At 53.5% G+C, this 21,770-nt stretch overlaps 1 protein-coding gene across 1 annotated transcript in view; it reads left to right on the top strand.

The window, feature by feature from the left end:
- Tg (thyroglobulin) overlaps positions 1-21,770 on the top strand; it is a 209,662-nt gene that overhangs the window by 89,913 nt on the left and 97,979 nt on the right. The window contains exons 35-37 of the mRNA XM_040293416.2: positions 1,478-1,540; positions 18,582-18,716; positions 20,118-20,282. Of these exons, the coding sequence (XP_040149350.2) occupies positions 1,478-1,540; positions 18,582-18,716; positions 20,118-20,282 (363 nt within the window). The remainder of the gene's footprint in view (positions 1-1,477; positions 1,541-18,581; positions 18,717-20,117; positions 20,283-21,770) is intronic.

The following is a 21,770-nucleotide window of genomic DNA, read 5'->3' as shown; positions in this document are numbered from 1 at the left end:
TGCGAGGGAAGGCGTGGAGCCTGAGGGGCTGGCATCTCTGCCTTCGGCAGCTAGAGCAGAGTGCACAGGCTGCACCACTTATGAGGAAAATAGGCCTATTTCTCACAGTTCTGGAGGCTGGGAAATCCAGTGTCAAAAGGGCCTTCTTGCTGTGCCTTTACATGGTGGAGGGCATCACATGACGAGGGAGAGAGAGCAAGAGAGCAAGAGAGAGCAAGAGACGCGAGGGAGAGAGCCTGCTTTTGTGACAGAGCCACTCCTGAGATACGGGACCCGCTCCCCCTGCAGTGGCACCCAGCTATTCTTGTGGGTGGAGCCCTTGAGATCATCCCTTAGGGTCCCACCTCCCAAGGTGTCACAGTGGCAACTGAATTTCAACATGAGCCCTTTTATCTGAGCACAGGTGACTGAAGTAGAGCAGGCAGGAGACACTAATGAAGGGCTCTGAACCGTGGAGGCAGACTTAGACCAGAGACCATGACAACAGTGTGCATTGTGGAAGGCTAATATGATAAAGGAACAGTAGCCAGCATCTATTGAGCACCTACTGTATGACAAAACTGCATATATCAACTTCTGGCAATCTCACAACCCTGAGATTGGTACTGTTAATCCCCCTTTTATAGACAAGGAAACTGAGGACAGAGAGGGTAAGTAATTTTCTCAAAATCTCACAGTGGGAAAGTGTCCAAGCCCATCTTGCCGTGGGCGGCTAGCTCTAGAGTCCTTGCTCTTGACAGCTGCTCATGCCTCACAGCAGTTCCCGTGAGTGCCAGGAGATCCCGTGTCAGTCCTGGTTTGGGCCATTGGAAGATAAAAGTATGGGGAGGCCTTGGCGAGTTGGATTTGTTCAGGAAAGAAGGAGGAAGGGGAGGAAGATACCAGGCCTTACAAACCACCCCCGGGGTTCAAGGGGCTTCTCATTTGATTCTCACTTCCTCCTCCTCTTAGCAATGCTAGCACTCATCACTCTGCACTGCTGCTCCATGATATGTCAAGTTCAGACCCAGGTGTCCCCATGCCAGGCTCCCTGCCATGAACAGTTGCTGCTATTGCCCTCCTGTGCCTGGAAGTGCCAAATGTCGTGCACTGCACGTCTCCTGCGGTCTCTCCACACCCCTCCAGGCAGGCAGTCTGTGTGGAAACAGGCCCGACCCGCTGCTGTGCCTCGCCCAGGCTCAGTCAGTAGGTGATGGGGGCAGGCATTGGGGTGGGCTGCCACATGTCCCTAGCTCCCTGCTCTCTGGGATGTGGCAGGCCTGATTATGCAAAGAGCCCCAGGTCCCAGGGCTTAGAGCAGAGGGGCTGGGGCTCCACTCCGTGCCCTCTCCCCCAAGGCCCAGGAGGTGCAGGTTGGGCAGCCTGTCAGCAGAGTCCAGTTCCCCCACCACCACCCTGGAGCTCTGCCAAGGTCTTCAGAGCTCATGACTCCGGGGGGTGGGGGATGAGCTAAAGGCTGCCCTTTTCTTCTTTTCAGATGCTTACAGCGATGCCCCCAGTTTCTGTCCTTCGGCTGTCCTGCCTCCCCTCACAGGAAGAGGTAAGTTCATTGTCTTCCTGCCCTTCCTTGGGAGAGCACCATCTCCTCTTCTTTTTCCTCCTTGCTTTGATTTTGCTTAAGGTTAGCCGGCAGCAGACTTCCCCCTGAACTCTGTATCCTGTGGGTTACACACTTGCGTGGGTAGGACTCATGGCAGCACCATGCCCACCCCACCATGAGGAAACCGTGGCTCGGAATTACTCAAGTTCTTCCTGGAATACAGCGAATTGGGTCAGAGGAGCATAGAGCCCAGGCCTCCAGTGTCTGTTCTGGGTTGCTTCACCTCACCAGTGATCACCTGACCCGCACCATGCTGGGCAATGTCAAGGAGAATGTGTTGGGGCCAGAAAGTAGAAGAAGCTAGCTCCTTACTAGCTGGACTCAGTGACTGGGGACAGTGAAGGTGATGTGAGGATGAAGCACTGGCTCCTTGCCCAGGAGCCCAGGAGACCAGGAGACCAGGGGCCCAGGGGCTCACCTAGGCTCAGGCTGCAGTTCCTGCTGCATGTTGGTTGTCTGGGCCCTAGTCCATCCCCACGGCATGCTCTGAGTGGCCACGAGGTGGCAGGAGGTACCGGGAAGGAAGAGCTGGGAGTGTCCCTTCTTGGGACCCAGCTGGGGGCTGCAGGCCCATCTGGCCTTGCCACAGGGTTCCCTCCTCTTCTTCCCTCTGTCAGGAAATTAGAGGTTCAGCCTGGGCTCCAGGCACGGCTCAGCCAGGAGGCCACGTGATGCTAATTCCTGGCCTGTGACAGGATGTCTGAGGGGTCCTGGACACCTGTTATTATGGCCTTGTTGAAGAGCTGAACATAGCTCATGTAGGATGGAGTCATTTAGTGCCAAGGCTATGGTTAAAGTATCCAGTGTCCTCCACCTAAGTGGTCGGTTGGCTTCACACATGAAAATAGCTAATGTTGGGATCGTCCCTGTGAGGTGCGTGCGTGACCTCTTTCCTGGGCATCTCTGCAGAATGGCTGTGCTGAGCACTTACACTCACGAGCAGGCACTAGCCTCTGGGAACACAGCAAAGCTGTGTGTCGTCAGCCTGCTGTGGAGAGCAGAGGTGGGGCTCAGAGACGTCAGGACACCAAAGCCTATCTGGTGACACGTGTCTGAGCCAGACTTAATGTACACACTCAATTGAAATAATCAAAATGCCCCAGAAGACTTATGGCTAAAAATCAACACAAACCACCACTTCCCTGTATCACCTCTACCTCCAGCCACTGCTATGGCAGAAGCCACTGCTATCAGCTGTTTCCCAGCTTCTTTTCTCACCCTGGCCTCCACATATCTGCCCTGTGTGCCGCCTCCGTCCCTTGCTCTGTCAATCCGAGAAGTGGCTGCTGTGCTCTGTTTTGACAAACTGAGTCTAGCTGTCTCTGTGCCTGTTCATCCTCAAAATGTGGCAACATCAAGATGTGGATGGAATCAGGCAAACATTTAGCCAATGTGGCCACTAGTGTGGTTCCCTGCAGAGCCCAGGAGTGTAGTGCAGCCCGAGGTCATCACTGTGCCCCAGGCCCGGGGTTTTCGGGTCTCCTCCTGTCTTAGCCCCATGCTCCCTGTCTTCCATGGCCCTGGGTGTCCTGGGCATCCTGAGTCCCGTGGAGCCAGGGTGCAGCTTAGTGCCCCCCTGGCAGTCCCGAGAGGCACTGCTCTTTCCTCTGCTGCTCTGCTCACAGGGCACCGTCGCCCGCGTTCATTTAAGATGGTGTTGGAATCTCTTGGTGCTCTCTGCTCACTGTCTCTCCCTCCTTCTCTTTTCTTTTCCTTTCTTCCTCTCTCTCTCTCTCTCTCTCCCTCTCTCTCTCTCTCTCTTTCCTGCCTTCCTTCCTTCCTCCCCTCCTTCTTTCATTATCTTTCTGAGTTCAGATTTTTTTTCCCTTTTCTTAATTTTGCACAGGTTTGTGGGAAACAAGTAGGTAAGCGTGTTGTGTCTGATAAAAAGTCATTGCGTACTTTTAAGACTTTCAAATGTCTCATGGAGACTCAGTTTGTCCTCAGCACTGAGCTATATGTTTAATTGTCAACAAACCTCAGGAGTGGGGTTCTGTTATGCTTGTTTGTTATAGAAAATTCAAACAATATAGAAATGTCAAAGGCAAACCAGAGAGTCACTTAGAAGCTACTCTGCGTCAGCTCCTATGCTGGGCTTCTTACCGGCCCATCTGAGGCTGCTGTGTTCGTCTGTCCTGGTTGTAGTCCACCTGGAGTGTTGCATAGTTTGTTGGTTCCCCTGGTGTTTCCAAATGGCCAGCTGTCCCTCTCACCATGCGACCTGCATATTGTACTCACATGCACTCACTCATCCATGTTCCACGCTCTGCTTGCACGACGCCACAGTCCAGCCAGGGGCTCACAGGTAAAGGCAGCACAGAGGCGACAGCCACAGCTGCCTGTCAGTTCCCCCAGGTCACTAACCCAGGCCCTGGCTGTTGGACCTGGGATTGTTTCTGATTCTGCGCATTATGAGAACCCCACCATGAGGGAGTCACTTGGTACCCGAAGCCCTTTTCTGAGGCCTGATTATTTCATGGGCAGGTTCTGCAAAGCAGAATTCTGAGATTTGAGAAATTGATATGTTAAGACTCAAGATTTATATTGCCAAATGGGTCTCCAGAGTTGTTCCTAGGTGCTCCTTAGCAGCAATGAGGCACATATTTGCCATCTTTAAGTCTCATCAATAACTGTTAAATATGCAGAGTTGGTTTCCCAACTCTCTTACATATATAAATGTCAAATATTCTCGATGAAAAACAAATAAACTAAAGCATAAACATCTTTAGGTAATTGTATAATGCTTCACTGTTTTTGCTAAGTGTTTGCATTGCTGAGACTTGGAGTCCCCAAAAAAGGAAAAAAGAGGGTGGGTTGTAGAACATGGCCCTTCACACAGCCTGGGGACCGAGTAGGTGTCTCCCAGCAAGATCCAGATGCCGTGGTCATTTTAAATGTGCCCCTAAAGTGTGTCTGAAAAGCAGAGGAGAAACTGAGGCAACTCAATCTGTGCTGAGTTCCCAAGTGGGGGCAAGACTCTGAGCCTGTCCTCTGTGGTGGGGCCCAGGAGGGTAAATTGGTCTGTGAGTATGTGTTCCGACCTAGAATGCGTGTAGGTGTGTGTGCACAGTGTGTGAGGAGAATACTCACCTTTATGCATGTTCCATTCAGGAAGAAAATGAAATATTTGTGAAATACCGAACATTTATAAATCATTTAATGCTCATGAGAAAGTTAGGTGGTGGCATGTGTGTTTTTAGAATAAGGGGTTAAATGAGCTGGGATTTGAACCCACGCTGCTGCCAGTTAGATAAAATGACTTGGTTGAGTTCCTAGAACAGATGGCCTCCAGAGTCTAGTCTCTTGGTCTCCTTTCTCCTTTGCCTGCATGTGTGTGTGAGCTGCCCATTCAAAGTCCACTTGGAGAAAAAGATTCTGCTGCTCTAGTTGGTTGGTGGGGACAGTGGGGAGATACAGGTGGCTTCTGAAGTCTGGCGGGCCTTTCTCCACAAATGCCACCTGGCGAGACCTACTCTAAGCCCTTCATTTCTGTTGCTCTAGAGAAGGCTGCTACCACCTTAGCTGATTTGAAGACAGCAGGAATTTGCCAGATGGGTGAGCTTCAGAAAGTCTTTCCAGAAAGAAGAGTTTGTCTGTGCAAAAGTCCAAAGCAGGAAACAGCAAGAAGCATCCAGGCACTGGGAACAGCTCAGCACAACAGGCACAGGGGGCCCTGGGGTGGGAGAGAAGACGAGCTGGGCATGGGGCCATAGGTGTGCCCTCAGACTGGGCCTGCAGCTAGAGCTTGGCAAGACCTGGGGTAGGTGAGGGGATAGAAGAGCGATCGTGCACAGGCACAGGTAGTGAGAGGGAGGATGACCACCTTTAGCTCATGGCAGCCTCTCTTCTGAGAATGGATTCTGTATTCCCCATTTCATTCCAGAAAAGGCACCATGCTGGGCCGGGTCTTTATCACCAGGGCAGGCGCTCCCAGTCCAGTCAGGAGAAAGGCTCAGGAGGAACCGCTCCAAGGCCATGAGTCCTGTGCACCGTGGGTGGCTCCATGCTGCATGAGAAACCCACTCCCCTTTACCTTCGCTGTAGACAGGCAGGAAAGCGCTGCAGGTGAGGCTGAGTGAGGCTGCCCTCAAGGAGGGGCGTGCGCTTGTCAGATGGCCAAAGGAGAAAGGATGAAGTCCTGGGAGGAGGCTGTGCCTGAACTTGGTTTTGGTGCAGGGGCATACAGAGTTCTGGATCACAAGGCCAGCAGGGACAGGAGTGGGGAGATGGGGATTTGAACCCACGCACATCTGGGGCCAGAAAATAAGGCACTTGGGGAACCATGAGTCACTGAAGGCCTTAAGCAGTTGAGCAATGAGCTTCCAGGCAATTCAGAGCTTCCCCATTGGGCTGCGAGGAGGATGCACTTGTGGATGGTCTGGCGGGGTCCTGAGAAAATGGGGACAGTGGCATGTGGCGTATCATTTTAGCTTCTTCAGGCAAAATTGTATGTTTTTAAACATGTGTACTTATCATTTTCTTCTTAAAATACCCACAATGATGACTCCAAAGACAGTGCTCGGGGTCAACATGAGTGCCTTCCCCAGCGTGGGTGGTGCCCTGGGTCGCCTGGCCCTGCCCTCCCTGCCCATGCTGGCTCTTCCAGGGCATAACCCCAGGACAAGTGACGTGCTACTTCCACCCACTATTTTAGTACTTCTCTTAGAGGAGCCACTGTAGTAAACTCAGTATTTGGATTAAAATCCAGAGAAAACAGGACATGAGGTTTTAGCATTGTGTCGTTCACATTCCAAGCAGCTCACTTGGGGAACTTCAGGATGCCCCTTGGCCAGTACCTTGATACTGAGCTCCAAATTGCAGTGGGGCTGCCAGCCCCGTGAGCTGGGCAGAGGCTGCAGCTGAGGTATTCCAGGCAGGAGAGGGTAGGAGAGAAGTGCCCTTGAAAGTGGCCCTGCGGGACTTGCCAACACCTCTCTCCCCTCACAACCCGGGGCTCAGTGACAGGACAAGGGCTGAATTTGGATAGATGGAAAGGGCAGTGGCTGCAGGAATGGCCTTTGGGGCCCATGCAGTGGGTGGCAGGGAGCCAACCCAGCCTGCTCTGCCTTCTGTGCATGGGCCTGTGCCAGTGGTGGACAGGAGCCACTCAGTCTTTCCTGCCAGTGTTTCTCATTGAACTGGAGCGGGAGTCATGGGACCTAAAAATGTCAGCACTGGCCGGAAGCGTGCACATCGCCTACCTGGGGAGGCAATAGACGCCTTGGCTCAGCAGGGGACTGTGAAGCTGTGTGTCCTGGGCCAGCTTTCCCAGGCTGTCACTGCCTCTGTCAAAGGAGAACGAGGGGACAACACAGGAAGGGTCATCGGGATGGTGGGCTGATGCGGAGCAGTAGTGAAGTGCAGGGCTCAGCCCAGATCTGATGGAGAGTCCCCCCGTCCAAGCCTGTCCCTTTACAGGGGAGGACGCTGAGAGCACATCCTCCCAAGCTGGCGCAGAGCTCTGGAAGTATATGTATCCAAATTCCTAGTCACCAGGCCATGTGCCAAGTTGTCTAGATCTTAATCCTCACCCCGCCCTCTGAAGTCGGCATGACTGGGTGCAGTTTACAGATTTGGAAGCTGGGATTTGGGGGGGCCCAAGTAGCTCATGGCAGAGCTGCAGTTCAAACCTAATCTGCATGCAGACCCAGAGTCTCTCCACTGAGGACGGTGACTGTCACTGCTTAGGTCCCCAGCGGTCAGACCCTGGGAGGGAGTTTAGCATGCAGGTTGATTTTCTAGGAGATTCTCTCAGCAGGGGTTGAGGGGCAAAGGGAGACCCAGGCCTGGGCAGAGGAAGTCCATCTCCAATGCCACCTCAGTGGAGGCCCCAGTGACCCATAGGGGATAGCAAAGCAGGGATGTCATCAAAATACTTATGTCCTCTTGTTGGTCACTCATTGATATGGGCCACCCTGAGAAGGCTGGCCTTGGGCCAAGGCAGTCCCTGAAGAGGTGACAGTGGTAAAGCCCTGGGGTCCTGACGGGGGGTGGAGGAACACCCCGCATCCTCCCTGGTGGCCTGGCTTCTGATAGTCCAGTCTGGAGCACATGCAAGGGTGGACTGGGCTCTTGAACACTGTGCAGGCTCTACTGCACCAGCCTAGGTCCACTGTCCCCACCTGCCAGAGCCATCAGGTGGCACAGCAAAGCCGCACAAAATAAATCCTGATTCTTTTCATTCTCGGGCTGGAATGCCCAGGTGAGCAGGCACTGACTCTAAAATGGTTGAATATTTTGTAAAAGGTTTGAATTTCCTTTCCAATCAGGCTATTGCCTGTGTATATGCGCACACACCTGTGTCCATCCTGGAATATTTTGTAAAAGGTTTAAATTTCCTTTCCAGTCATGCTATTGCCTGTGTATATGCGCACACACTTGTGTCCATCCTGTAGAAGGAGCTCCTAGTGCAGACCCCGCCACTATTTCATGGCACTGGTTGCCCAGGAATTGGTTTTGTTTCCCAGAGGCCAGCAAAGCAGGGCTGGCAGGCACACGGTTCCTCCCTTCCGTTGCGAGTGCTGGGAGAATCATCCATCTAGCAGCTGCCATGCTCTGCGTGTGTCACCTCCACTCCCCAGCCAGCGAGTGCAGCCGAGAGCAGCTTCTGCCACAGCACCACACTGCCTGGGTGACTGGAATTGCTGGACTTGGCAGGGCTGGGTATGCCACACATCTGGCAGCCCCCACCTCCTCTCTGCCTCTCTGAGACCTGGAGACTGAGAAGGGGACAGAAACAGTTGGCATGCTGGGGTGGCAGCTATGGCAGGTCTAAGGAAAATGGAAAATGTGAGGAGGCTGATCCCAGCCAAGGGCTCCGCCCCCTCCACAGGTGTTGAGACACTGGGAGACACTGGGTTGGGGACACAGGGACGCTTTCCTCTCATGGCGACCTTCCCTTTCATCCCTCCACTCACTCATTTAATACACATTTCAGGGATGTCTGCTGCATCAGGCACCAGGTGCTGGGGCCATGGCAGTGAGCACAACAGGTCCCTGCTCCTCTGCCGGAGCCCAGGTTACCTCCTGAAGAGCCCTCTGACCATCTCCTACAGGGCAGCTCCTCCAGCCTCCCTGACCTCGGGCACTGTGGCTGTGGAATCCCTGTCTGTCCACTGTGCAGTGCTTACCCTCTGCAGGGGAAGCAGGGAAGGGACCTGACTCTGGCTCGCTGCTGTATTGCCAGCTCCTTGGGAGTCGGGGTCAGTAGATAGTGACTGAGGGAATGCATGGCTTCCCCCTCCCCACTGAGGAATCTGCTGAGTTCCAAGACCTCTTGGAGGGACTGAGTTGACTTACCCAGAAAGCATCACCTCCTCTCCCCAGGTGTGAAATGCAGGAGGTGAGAGGAGCCCCAGAGGATGGAGTGAGGGTTTCAGGAGGCATGGGCTGTCTGGCACCGTGGGAGGTAGGGAAGGCACTGGGCGGCTCTGTGATGGAGTGAGGAGAGGTGATGAGTACCCACTAGTGGCACATCCAAGGTATCCAAGGGTCCCCTGCCATGGAGGGGTTGCCTTAAATAGCCTGTGAGTTTCCTTGAGGTTTTCTATAACTCTGTGGATACCCTCAGTTGTTCTTTGGGCTGTGGGATTTTCTCTTGTCTTCAGGACAGCTTGCCCACAAGGTGAAGGGGCTGGGCAGGAGCAGAAGCAGGGGGTGTGGATACTCTGGCAGTGGGCTGATGTCAGTTCAATTCTGTTTCTAGTCTTGCTTTGTGTGACCTAGGGAGTTACCTCACTGCTCTGAGCCCCAGTTCCTTTAACGTCACCCTGATCCCTGGCTGAGATTTGGGTGGAGCCGTCTATGTGAAATGATGCTCCTATGACACAGTGACTGGGGACGTACTTGGCACAGAGTGTGAAGGTGCAGCCTCAAGCAGGCCAGGGGTTTGAGCCAGCTGCGTGAGCCCCCTGATGCTCTGGGCAGCCAGGTGAGGCTCAGGTGTTTGTGCAGATTGAGTTGGCTCTCCACATGCCCTTGAGTCAGAATTTCTGCAGTTTGCCCAGTTCCCCAGGATCACACAATGTGACCCCAAGAAGAGGAGTTAAGATGCTCATAGGAACCCCAGTTCTTGTGACACCTCCAGGTAGCCTTCTGGGGGACTGTTGGGAGAGTCCCATGAAAGGAACCAAACTTCTTAGAGAGAAATCAGATTCCATCTGAGTCTATGAATGCCACTAGGAATTTCTTGAGGGACTTAGTGTATTCCAAAAATTGCCAGAATAGGCATAGATCCAAGTCTGGCTTCGTGTGTATGGTTTTCTCTCAGTTATAACTTTCCCTAGAACTGCCTTTGAGGTTGGCAGCATCGAAGTTGGTGACTCACCCACAAGCTCATAACCCTGACAGATGAGGGCCACTGCAGATGTCTCTGGAAACTTCTGCCTACAATGGGCAGGCCACTGAAAAGAAAAGGCTCATGAGACTGTAGCCAAATCCCAGGCAGAAGGAGGTGCTGCAGCAGAGTGAGGACTGGGAAGGGCAGTTGGTCAAGTCCCTGAGATCTCGGCCACGTTGTGAGGCACCTCCAAGCCACAGTCCTGTCCCCTGCAGGACAGCAGAATCATCAATGCATGCATTGAAGAGTCATGAATCCTCTGTGTAAGTGAAAGTGTTTTATAAATCGCAATATGCCACATGAAAGTGACACATTCAAAATCAACAGGCCTGTTTCCCATGTGACTTCTTCATCAGCTAATTAATTTATGCAATAATTGCCAAGGTCTGTGGTATGCAAATAACAGTAGTATTAATCTTTATAGAGATGGGAAAATAATTAGTTCCGCACTCCTCCTTTATTAATTAAAGCACTTCTTTAATCACATCATTCAATACATATTCATGGATCAGGGCATTTTGTGAAAAATAGTGATGTTTAGTCCTGTTTAGCACACAGTGGAGACTTAATAAACGTTGGCTGCAACTGGTTCCCACCTCTGTTGGTGATGTTCCTTCACATGCTGTCCTGTTGGTCTTGGAGGAGAAGTCCTTGACCTCAGGGAGCTCCTGATTTCACAGGGATGAAGTCCAGCGGTGGGAGTGTAGGTGCATTTTGGGTCTTAGATAAGAACTATCTGAGTGGGCAGGGAGCCTTGGAGGGATTCCAGAACAGGTTGCCTCTGAGTTGGGTTTTGAAGATGATCTGAGCGGATCGATCCTGTAAATAAACCAGTTTTACTCTGTATGTGAACAGTGCTGTTCACACTTGTAGTGGAAAGGTCAGACAAGAGTGTCACCACAGGCCCCTTGTGAGCACGTGGGGCAGGAGGTGGAATAATGGCGGTGATGTTGGAGAGGGAGAGGGAGGCGAGGGGGCTCCCAGAGCATGAAGCTTCTTGGGCACTGTGAGGTCTGGATGTGGGGTGTCCCTAAGCTCCTGTCATGCAGGGATGCTTGGAGGGGAAGTGACTGGGTGGTGAGAGCTGGGACCTATGCACTCCATCTAGTTCGAATGGACTAACTGGGTGGTAACTGTAGGCAGGGGGAGCGTGGCTGGAGGAGGAGGGCCACGGGGGCGTGCCCTGGAAGGACACTTCTTCCCTGCCCCCCGCCACTCTGTCTCTGCTTCCTGACTGCTGTGTTCTGACCTGCTTCCTCCACTGCACCTTTTACCATGATGCTGGGCCTCACCTCAGGCCCAGAGCTATGGACTAGGGCCAGAGCTGACCGTGGACTGACCCCAGAAACCTAAGCCAAAATAAACCGTCCCTTCTCCATTCCTGTCAGGTCTTTTGGGCACCACAATGAGAAGCTAACACAAGCACCAAGGTTTTATTTTGATAGAAACTCCCATGGGACGTGTTTACCTCAGGGAGCATCTGAAACTGAGACTTGACAGGATATTTCTTCTGAGCATGAAAGTAAGACTAAGAGTCCAGCCTTCAACATGCTCCTTTGGGGTGCCTGCAGGGCAGCTGTGTGGGGTGTCCAGTAAGCACTGAGTAGATAATCGGGGAGCTTGGCCGCGGGCCTGGCCTGGCTGTGTTTGACACTGGTGTTTGACCCATGGAGCTAGTGAGATCCATGGAGAATTTGTCTGAGGTACATAGTGGAGCCAAGGCCAGAGCCCCAAGGAATAGCAGTATTTAAGGGACCAGCAGAGGAGGGGAAGCCAGAGGAATGAGAGGAGTACCAGTGGCCTGTGGCGTCACAGAAACCCGGCAAAGAGGCGAGGCAGGAACTGCAAGGAAGATGGGTTAGTCATAAGCAGCCCTCTGCAGTTTTGGAGGATGATGAAGGAGAAACTGAATTGGAGTCGCAGTTTGAGGAAGTGGGAGCTGCAGACTTTCCCCAAGAATCTTGGCCCTGAAGAGAAAAGTAGAACAAAATCAATAGCTAAAAGAAATTGTAGAATGTTGCTTGAGCACCATGTGTAGGCCTCGAGCCACCCACGGCAGGGTATTAAAAGTTGTATTCCCCTCAGTGCATCCCAGACGTCACCTATATTTTCAGAGAAATGGGTCCCCTGGAACCCAATCCCTCAGTAAAATGACCCTGGGTTAAAGTCTTGTTTTTATGCTGGAGGAACTCTGGGTATGTTTTATGCAAAGAGTAAGAGGATGTCAGGGCAGAGGACAGAATGAGAATACCGGAGGGCTGGGTGGGGCTGGATTGGGGACTGACTGACAGATGAAGGCCCAACTCTCAGAGCTCAAAAGGAGGCGAGGGGAGGGGTACGGGTCTGAGTGTTCTTCTAGGGTGGAACCTGCTAGTAAGGCCAGAGCCACTGCAGACGTCAGGAGTTGCTCTCTAGGGAAATGCAAGCCGGCGGACAGTGTCCTGTTTTCACCTTTTCCTGATCACGAAATTAACAAGGGTGCCTTTTTCCCCCTTTCTATTATTGAAGGAAAATCTGTTTTTTCTAAGTGCTAACTAGGGCAGAAATAGCTCAGTACGACTTCGACGAGGTTCTTGGTTGAAAGAGGGTCTCTGGTAGAAAGCAGGATGTGTGAGTGGGCGTGGTTGGGCCTGCCCAGTGAAAGGCTGGACCTTGCTGGCTCTGCCCTCCAGGGAATGTGTAGTGGCCCTTGTGGCCAGAGAGGCCCAAGCCTCGTGGAGTCTGTTCTGTTTCACTTACCCCTTGGGGACATGGAGATTTGCTGGGGCCTGAAAGGCTCTTCCTACCTGAATGGCTTCAAAACTTTCCTGTTAAACCAAGTGCCTGTAGTCCCAGCCACTCAGGAGGCTGAGGCAGGTGAATCGCTGGAGCCTGGGAGTTTGAGACCAGCCTGGCAATCCTGTGTCTTAAAAAAACAAAAACAGAAAGTACAAAAAGCTTTGCTATTGACCTCAGCCCGCCTGCTGGGCACAGAGCAGCCCTCTGGCAGTCCCTGATGCTTCCCCAGTTTCAGGGCCAGTGCTGGGTGCTGAGGAGCACGTTTTGTGGGTGGAGTTTACTTAAAAAACAGACATTTATTCCTTTACTTGATGTCGGAGAAGGAAAGAAGGAAGGAAGGGAGGGAGAAAGGAAGGGAGGGAGGGAGGGAAAATGACATTGCAATCTAAGCTATTTTTAGAAAGAAAAATGAAACCCAGATGTAGACAAATCAATTAATTCTGAATCCACCCCTTGGTTGAGCTGGGATATGCTACTTCTTCATCTGGAGGAGTGGGCATCATGGTAGACTCTGGGTCCTGAGCCTGCGAGCTGGGGCTCAGCCTTAACTAGTGCTGCCAGTAATTGGCTCCCCAATACTGGCAACCCAAATGGCTAAGCGAATGGTGTTTTATTGGAAGTTCTGATTTCCTGTTTGCAAATCATGGCCAGTAGCATGGCCTGAATTGTGGGCCATGAATGGCTGGGCCAGAAGGGCGTTTTCTGCCTGAATGGCTTCAAAGCTTTGCTGTTAACCCAAGTGCTGAGACACAGCCTATAGTTCTGACCACTCAGGAGGCTGAGGTGGAGGATTGCCTGAGGCTGGAGTTGGCAATAGTGTGGTGGGTCTCCTGGTAAATGGTAGATGACGTGAAATGCTGCCAAGACCCCCAGCTTACACGCCATGCAATGCTTTTACACAGAAAACTCATTCTTGGAATTGTCAAGAGAGGCTGTGGACTCCCAAATGCTGGAGTTCAAACACAGCAAGGGCTCAACCAAGGGCTGGTGCAGGCTGGGGTGGGGGCAGGAGGGAGGCATGCTAGAGAATTGCTTGGGACCGGGAATAGTGACATGTGGGCTGGCTTTCACTGGGGAGATGACATTCACTCTTCAATCACAGTGCTCTCTTCCAGGCAGCAACCTAAACATGGAGTGTGGTCAGAGCTTCCATTTTAGGGCCCTAATTGTCAACTTTGATCCCAAAACCCCCTCCTAACTCTTCTCTCAAATTACAGCGTCCTCACCATCTGAAAATAGGCAGCTCGGTGGGATCATGCTGCAAAAATGCCACTTGTACTGACCAGGAAAATAGCAGCATGTGGGGGAGGCCAAGGAGGAGGAGGCCTAGGGCCTCCTGCAGTTCAGCCAGGCCACAGTGCAGAAAGATGGCTCCAGATGCAAGGGTGCCCATGGCTGCAGGACCCGGTGGGGCTTCACCTGCCTCTGGCGCAGCCCATGAGAGGTCTGCTTCTGTCATTTGGCAACTTCTCTGGATGAAGTTTATTTATTGCAAGAAAGAAAGAAGAAAAAGAAAGGTGGCATGTGCAGGACTGTATGCAGTGCCCCCAGTTGAAACTGTATACCCCCCATCGGATGGCATCAGGGAGCGCCTTGGCAGGGGATGGGCTCACAATAGTGGAGCGCTCCCCATGGCCTCAGTGCCTTTCTAAAAAGGAACACAAGAGAAATTTGCTCCCCATCTGCTCCCTGCCCTATGAGGTTATAGCTAAAAAGCAGCCGTCTGTCAACCAAGATGAGGGACCAAGAACCCAACCATGCCAGCACCTTGACTCCAACCTTCCAGCTTTCAGAGCTGTGAGAATTTCATGCATCTATTTGCGGCCGCCATCTGGAAAACCCACCAGAGCAGCCTGAGTGACAGACAGGTGGACTGGGTGGTTTTGCTGCTTTACTTAGCATTCTAACTTTATCCTGTGCTGGTCGTTAACAACAGGTTTGAGCTGGAAATTACAGCTCCCCATATAGCTGAGAGCCTGGTTCAGTTAAAGGCCAAGAACCTTTCATGCCTGGGACAGTATTCTGGAAAGGGTGCTCCAGGACAGGGAGCTCAGAGAGGTAGAAGGAGCACTGGCCTCAGTGGGGAGGCCTCTTTCCACCTGGCGTGGCCACTTTCCAGCTCCTTGATAAACTCGCACAACCTCTCCATGCGACGAGGAGGCATTAGGGCCCTGGCTCTACTCCATGCCCAGGGTGCCGTGAGGCCACAAGTGTCAAAGGAGACACGATATGTAAACTGTGAAGGGCTGTACTAAGAGGGCAATAGTGTTCTGTAGCCTGAGGCTTACGTTTAGCAATGTTTATTAGAAGGATAAGCTACTGTGGTCTTCTGAAAAAGAGAGGAAAGGAAGAAAGAGATGGAGAGAGGAAGAAGGGGAGGAAGGAGTGAGGGGAGGAGAGAAGGAGATATTCTCCACTGAGTTTCAGTGCCCTCACTGAGCCCTTCTCTGGAGTGTTCTAGAACCAGCACTCCTGACCACCCATGGAAGCCCCTGCTGGGAGCCAGCCGCCTGGCCTCTTCACTGCGATTGTGGACAGTATAATACATGCTAGACGCCAGCCCTTTCTCAGAGTGGAGCCTTCACCATTGCTCAGGACTATCCCTGCTTGCAGGGACACACCGTCTGGCTCTGGCCTTGACTTTTGCCCCCAATTGAGATGAACTCCCAGACCTCTTGGCCTCTGGCCAAGCAATGTCTCTGGGTGCTGCCCCTGTGTCTCCTCCCTGTGCCATGTGCATGGCTCAGGAGGCACCATGAGACAGCAGTCGAAGGACACAGGCTGTGGAGAGAGCTCCCCTCTTGCTGCTCAGGAGCACTGCGCCTTGTAGAGTTTCTTGCCTATTTCCCTCATGGCTAAAGAAGGCTGCCTTAGCTGGTCCAGGAGACACCTGAGATGAGAAGGAGCTTGGCATGCAGTGGGCATGGCACACAGAGCCCCGGGATCACCAGCTGTTGAGAGTGGGGCACAGGAAGAGCCCCTGCAAGGCAGGAAAGGTCTTCAGTATTCCCCATTGGGCCCAGGAGTTCAGCCTTGGTCCATAGCATCCCCCCGTTGGGCCCAGTGGTTCAGCCTTGGTCTATAGCGTCCCCCCGTTGGGCCCAGGGGTTCAGCCTTGGTCCATAGCATCCCCCCGTTGGGCCCAGGGGTCCAGCCTTGGTCTATAGCACCCCCTGTTGGGCCCAGGAGTTCAGCCTTGGTCTATAGCATCTCCCCATTGGGGCCAGGGGTTCAGCCTTGGTCTATAGCGTCCCCCCATTGGGGCCAGGGGTTCAGCCTTGGTCCTCAGCTTCCCCCTGTTGGGCCCAGGGGTTCATCCTTGGTCTTCAGCATCCCCCTGTCGGGCCCAGGGGTCCAGCCTTGGTCTATAGCGTCCTCTCATTGGACCCAGGGGTTCAGCCTTGGTCCTCAGCATCCCCCCGTTGGGCCCAGGGGTTCAGCCTTGGTCTATAGCATCCCCCCGTTGGGCCCAGGGGTTCAGCCTTGGTCTATAGCACCCCCCTGTTGGGCCCAGGAGTTCAGCCTTGGTCTATAGCACCCCCCCGTTGGTCCCAGGAGTTCAGCCTTGGTCTATAGCACCCCCCCGTTGGGCCCAGGGGTCCAGCCTTGGTCTATAGCACCCCCCCGTTGGGCCCAGGGGTCCAGCCTTGGTCTATAGCACCCCCCCTGTTGGGCCCAGGAGTTCAGCCTTGGTCTATAGCACCCCCCCCCGTTGGGCCCAGGGGTCCAGCCTTGGTCTATAGCACCCCCCTGTTGGGCCCAGGGGTCCAGCCTTGGTCTATAGCACCCCCCTGTTGGGCCCAGGAGTTCAGCCTTGGTCTATAGCACCCCCCTGTTGGGCCCAGGGGTTCATCCTTGGTCCTCAGCGTCCTCTCATTGGGCCTAGGGGTTCAGCCTTGGTCTATAGCATCCCCCCATTGGACCCAGGAGTTCAGCCTTGGTCTTCAGCGTCCCCCTGTTGGGCCCAGGGGTCCAGCCTTGGTCTATAGCACCCCCCTGTTGGGCCCAGGGGTCCAGCCTTGGTCTATAGCACCCCCCTGTTGGGCCCAGGGGTCCAGCCTTGGTCTATAGCACCCCCCCGTTGGGCCCAGGGGTCCAGCCTTGGTCTATAGCACCCCCCCTGTTGGGCCCAGGAGTTCAGCCTTGGTCTATAGCACCCCCCCCCCGTTGGGCCCAGGGGTCCAGCCTTGGTCTATAGCACCCCCCTGTTGGGCCCAGGGGTCCAGCCTTGGTCTATAGCACCCCCCTGTTGGGCCCAGGAGTTCAGCCTTGGTCTATAGCACCCCGCTGTTGGGCCCAGGGGTTCATCCTTGGTCCTCAGCGTCCCCCCGTTGGGCCCAGTGGTTCAGCCTTGGTCTATAGCATCCCCCCATTGGACCCAGGAGTTCAGCCTTGGTCTTCAGCGTCCCCCTGTTGGGCCCAGGGGTCCAGCCTTGGTCTATAGCACCCCCCTGTTGGGCCCAGGAGTTCAGCCTTGGTCTATAGCACCCCGCTGTTGGGCCCAGGGGTTCATCCTTGGTCCTCAGCGTCCCCCCGTTGGGCCCAGTGGTTCAGCCTTGGTCTATAGCATCCCCCCATTGGACCCAGGAGTTCAGCCTTGGTCTTCAGCGTCCCCCTGTTGGGCCCAGGGGTCCAGCCTTGGTCTATAGCACCCCCCTGTTGGGCCCAGGGGTCCAGCCTTGGTCTATAGCACCCCCCTGTTGGGCCCAGGGGTCCAGCCTTGGTCTATAGCGTCCCCCTGTTGGGCCCAGGGGTCCAGCCTTGATCTATAGCACCCCCCTGTTGGGCCCAGGGGTCCAGCCTTGGTCTATAGCGTCCCCCTGTTGGGCCCAGTGGTTCAGCCTTGGTCTATAGCACCCCCCCGTTGGGCCCAGGGGTTCAGCCTTGGTCTATAGCACCCCCCCGTTGGGCCCAGGGGTTCAGCCTTGGTCTATAGCACCCCCCCGTTGGGCCCAGGGGTTCAGCCTTGGTCTATAGCACCCCCCTGTTGGGCCCAGTGGTTCAGCCTTGGTCTATAGCATTCCCCCCCGTTGGGCCCAGGGGTTCAGCCTTGGTCTATAGCACCCCCCCCCGTTGGGCCCAGAGGTTCAGCCTTAGTCTATAGCGTCCCCCTGTTGGGCCCAGAGGTTCAGCCTTAGTCTATAGCGTCCCCCTGTTGGGCCCAGGGTTTCAGCCTTGGTCTATAGCACCCCCCGTTGGGCCCAGGGGTTCAGACTTAGTCTATAGCGTCCCCCTGTTGGGCCCAGGAGTTCAGCCTTGGTCTGTACACATGGACTAGTTTGGGATCCAGGCTGTTCCTGGTCTAGGGAGCAACTCTCTTGGATCAAGGCCAGTCCCTGGAAGAGGACTAATGGAGAGTCAGCCAACTGCCCAGCAAGTGAGAGTAGGCAGCACTCAGTCCTTGAAGGGAGCCCTGGGCAGCACCCAGCAGGGTCCCTTCAGCCACAGGATTGGGGAGGGTAAAGTGAGGTGTGGTCTGTGGGACCCAACACAGTGTCTCATGACAAACCCACGAGTCTGCTCTGTCCTTGGCCCCGGGTCACCCTGCCTGTTGCACCTGCCACTGTGTCAGAGGCTCCTGTCTTCTCGTCTCTCCCGCTCCTGTAAACTGCTCATGGAAACGGCTGGACTTCTGTTTGTTAGTCTTGGTTTTAAGTTTGTGTCCCTAGGGTTGAACTCAAAGCTTGGCTCATAGGAAAAACAAAACAAAACAAAACAAAACAACTCGTTGTAGAACACAGAGTTGGATAAAGGAATAGGTGACATGGGAATGGTGGTCCTGTGGAGACACCTCTGGGGACGCTGGGCCACCCTCCACTCTCTCCACATGCACCAGTGGCAGCTGTTGCTTGCTTTCTCTTCTAGTCGCTCTGGACTCGTGGCAGACCCTGGCCCTCTCTTCAGTAGCTCTGGACCCATCCATCCGGGACTTTGATGTCGCCCACATCAGCACTGCTGCCACCAGTGACTTTGCAGCTGCCCGAGACTTCTGTTTGTTGGGTAAGGAGAGTGTGTCCCCCTGTGGGGCTGGGAGGGACCTGCCCAGGTGCTGCTCAAGACTCTGGTGTCAGAAACACGAGTGAGGCTTCAGGAGATGGGGAGCACTGGGCAGGGAAGACCTGACAGGGAGGAGGAGAGCTGGGCCGTCTCTGCGTCCCCCACAGTGCAGGCTGCGCCCTGGGTCTGTAAGAGGATCTGCCCAGCAGCACATGAGAGCCCTTGCTCCAGGGTGGAGAAGGTCTGGAGCATCTGGGGGCTAGTCGGAGGCAGACTCCAAGCGTGGGTGCCGTGACCCTCTGCAGACAGTAGGTAGGCCCTGAGAGCAGACGAGGACAGGTGCTCTGGCCAGGCTCATGGGGCCAATCAAAGACCTATGGGTAAAACTTAAATTTCAAGATATATTTTTCAATGCAATTTAGAGGACTTTCTAGTAGACAAAATTATTCACAGATGCATAATTCCTTTAAAGAGTTTCTAGTCATCCCTGGTATTCAAACAAAAACTGGGTGACCACTGTTCAGAATGTTCCTCAGAGAATTTTAGCTTCTAAAAGTGGCTGAAGTTGGATACCATTTATTCCCCTCCAAGATTCTGAACCCTTCTGAGATTCCACAAATTTTGTGAATCTCCCCTACAAGATAACAGTACGCACAAGGCCAAATTTATCTTACAGACCAGGCCACCATGTACAGATGTACCAGTGGTGTACTGCCCAATTCTGGTTGGTGCCATTCAGAAACTGGGCTCTGAATGGGGCCCATAGGCCATGCATTGATTGCCTAATCAAATGAAGCAGCACTATTTCAGATTTGTTTTTAGTACTGAGTGCCACGGAGTAGTTTCAGTTTTCTAGTATAATAACTGGCTTGCATGGTGAAGGACAGTCCCTGCTGGTGTGTGACAAGTATGTTGCAGGGTGTGGAAGCATTTAGAGGGGACAGAGAGAGACAAGGAGGAAGAGGAAGGCAAGGGCTGGACCAGGAAGAGCCCTGTATATTAGGATTCTATCCTGAAGCCTACAAGGAGCCAGAGAAGAGTGCTAAGCAAAGAAATGACAAGAGCCCTTTGTGAACTAGGTGAACAATAGATGACCTACCATACTGGAAGGTGGATGGGCGTTCCCAGCACCATCTCACCCCTGCCTTCTCCAGCAAACGCCTGGGGTTTGCAGGGGGTGCTCAAGGAAAGAATGGTTGCGTGGTGAATAGGGGTAGGTCGGTAGTGGAAGGGAAGGTTCAGGGTGGGTGGGTGGATGGACAGTGGACAGAGGAGGCCTTACACACAGCTGCTAGTACCTGATTAGATGGAAGGAGGGATGGATGGATTCAGCATGCACATGGCCATGCCTGGTTGCACCAGCGAAATCACACTCCTAGCCCAAGCCTCACTCTTTCTCTGCAGAATGTTCCCGTCACCAGGCCTGCCTGGTCACCACTCTCCAGGCCCGTGCTGGGGCCGTCAGGTGCGTGTTCTACCCTGACACCCACAGCTGCACACACAGCCTGCAGGGCCACAGCTGCCGCCTTCTGCTCCGTGAGGAGGCCACCCACATCTACCGGAAGCCTGGTGAGCCTCTCTTGGGCTTTGCAGCCATTCTCCGGACCTCCAGAGCTAGGGAGTCACCTGGTGAATTGGTGGCACTGGCTTTGTGAAGTTTAAGGGAAAGTTGGCCAAAGTTACTCTGGGCGGGGTGGTGCTCATCTGGGAAGGAGGGAGGGGGGAGGGAGAACACTTAGCTTCTCATCACTTTCATTCATTTACTCTTTTGAGTATAGAAGCCATTGTAGCCTTTGTATTTTTTAATATAATAATTAAATAAGCCATTTTTTTATTTCTGTCTTGTCATTTAGTGAGCTCTTTCACATGCCTTGCTTGTCTCCTTTGGTGCTTAAATGAATCCTGCGGGTAGCAGGATGTGGGTTTTCCCCCCATCTTAGCCATCAGGAGACAATTGTCCAGGAAGCAGTTATTTCTCTGATCTTTCTCAGCTAGGGATGCCAGGGCAGCGGCTTGGAGCCAGAGCTCCCACAGACCCACATGGCCCACATGCCATGTCATAATCACCAGGGGGAAGCAAGCTGTCCCCAGAGGAGCTGAGTGTAAGACCACTCAGGGCCGGGTGGGGCTCAGAGGCAGAGTGCTCTAGATGTGTGAGGCTCTGGGTCCATCCCAAATGCCACCAAACAAAACAGCACACAGCTCCATGGGATTATAGAGGAGGAGCCGGGGCTGGGGAGGCTGGGATGAGGCCAGGGAAGAGCAGCTTGCAACTCCATCTCTGAGGAAATCCCACAGCAGCTTTTGCCCAGGAAACAGGGAGCTGGGGGGCAGTCCTCCCCCAAAATGTTTATTGGAGAAAACATGACCACTGAGTGCTGCCCACATTTGCCACCATCTCCTGAGCAGGGGTCTCACATTTTTTCTCTGAAGGGCCAGATAGTAAATCCGTTAGACTCCATCACTATACCTTTCTTTGACAACTATTCAACTGCCTCCGTAGCACGAAGGCAGTAAGAAAGAGTATGTCAAAGTCACGGACACAACTGGGTTCCAATAAAACTTCATTGACGAAGCCAGGGAGCAGTTGTGTTTGGCCCCACCTCTGCCCTTGAGCACTGACATCCTTCAGTGCTATCTGGGGCCAGGACATCCTCCTCTCCTGACCCTCCTCTACTCAGCCTTCTGAGCACAGGGTAGATTCTAGACCTGGGAGATCTTAACCCCTCAGTCTTATCCTCCATCTCTCTGGACATTCCTTTATTATATTTATATGGACAGTCAAGCTGGACAGATTTTAATAGATTTCACCAACAGTGTAGCTGATGTGTGTGGTGGTTCTGCTGAGAAATGCCTTAACGCTGAGGTCTGAGTTCTACAGAAAAAAATTAGACTGCTTCTCTATTAATTCAGCGTGACTAAAATTCCACATGAAATGCTTACTTCCTAAGGCAGCAGCACACACATATGCGCCTTTGCTGACACACGGGATTTTCCTAACCCCGCCAGTCACGTGTCCTAAGTATGTGGATATTTTGGAAAGAATCCTCCTGTTCT

This window comes from Ictidomys tridecemlineatus, chromosome 7 (genome assembly GCF_052094955.1).
Source record: "Ictidomys tridecemlineatus isolate mIctTri1 chromosome 7, mIctTri1.hap1, whole genome shotgun sequence".
Classification (NCBI taxonomy): domain Eukaryota; kingdom Metazoa; phylum Chordata; class Mammalia; order Rodentia; family Sciuridae; genus Ictidomys; species Ictidomys tridecemlineatus.
The sequence above is the reverse complement of the archived record's forward strand: the minus strand, read 5'-3'. Positions and strand labels throughout refer to the sequence as shown.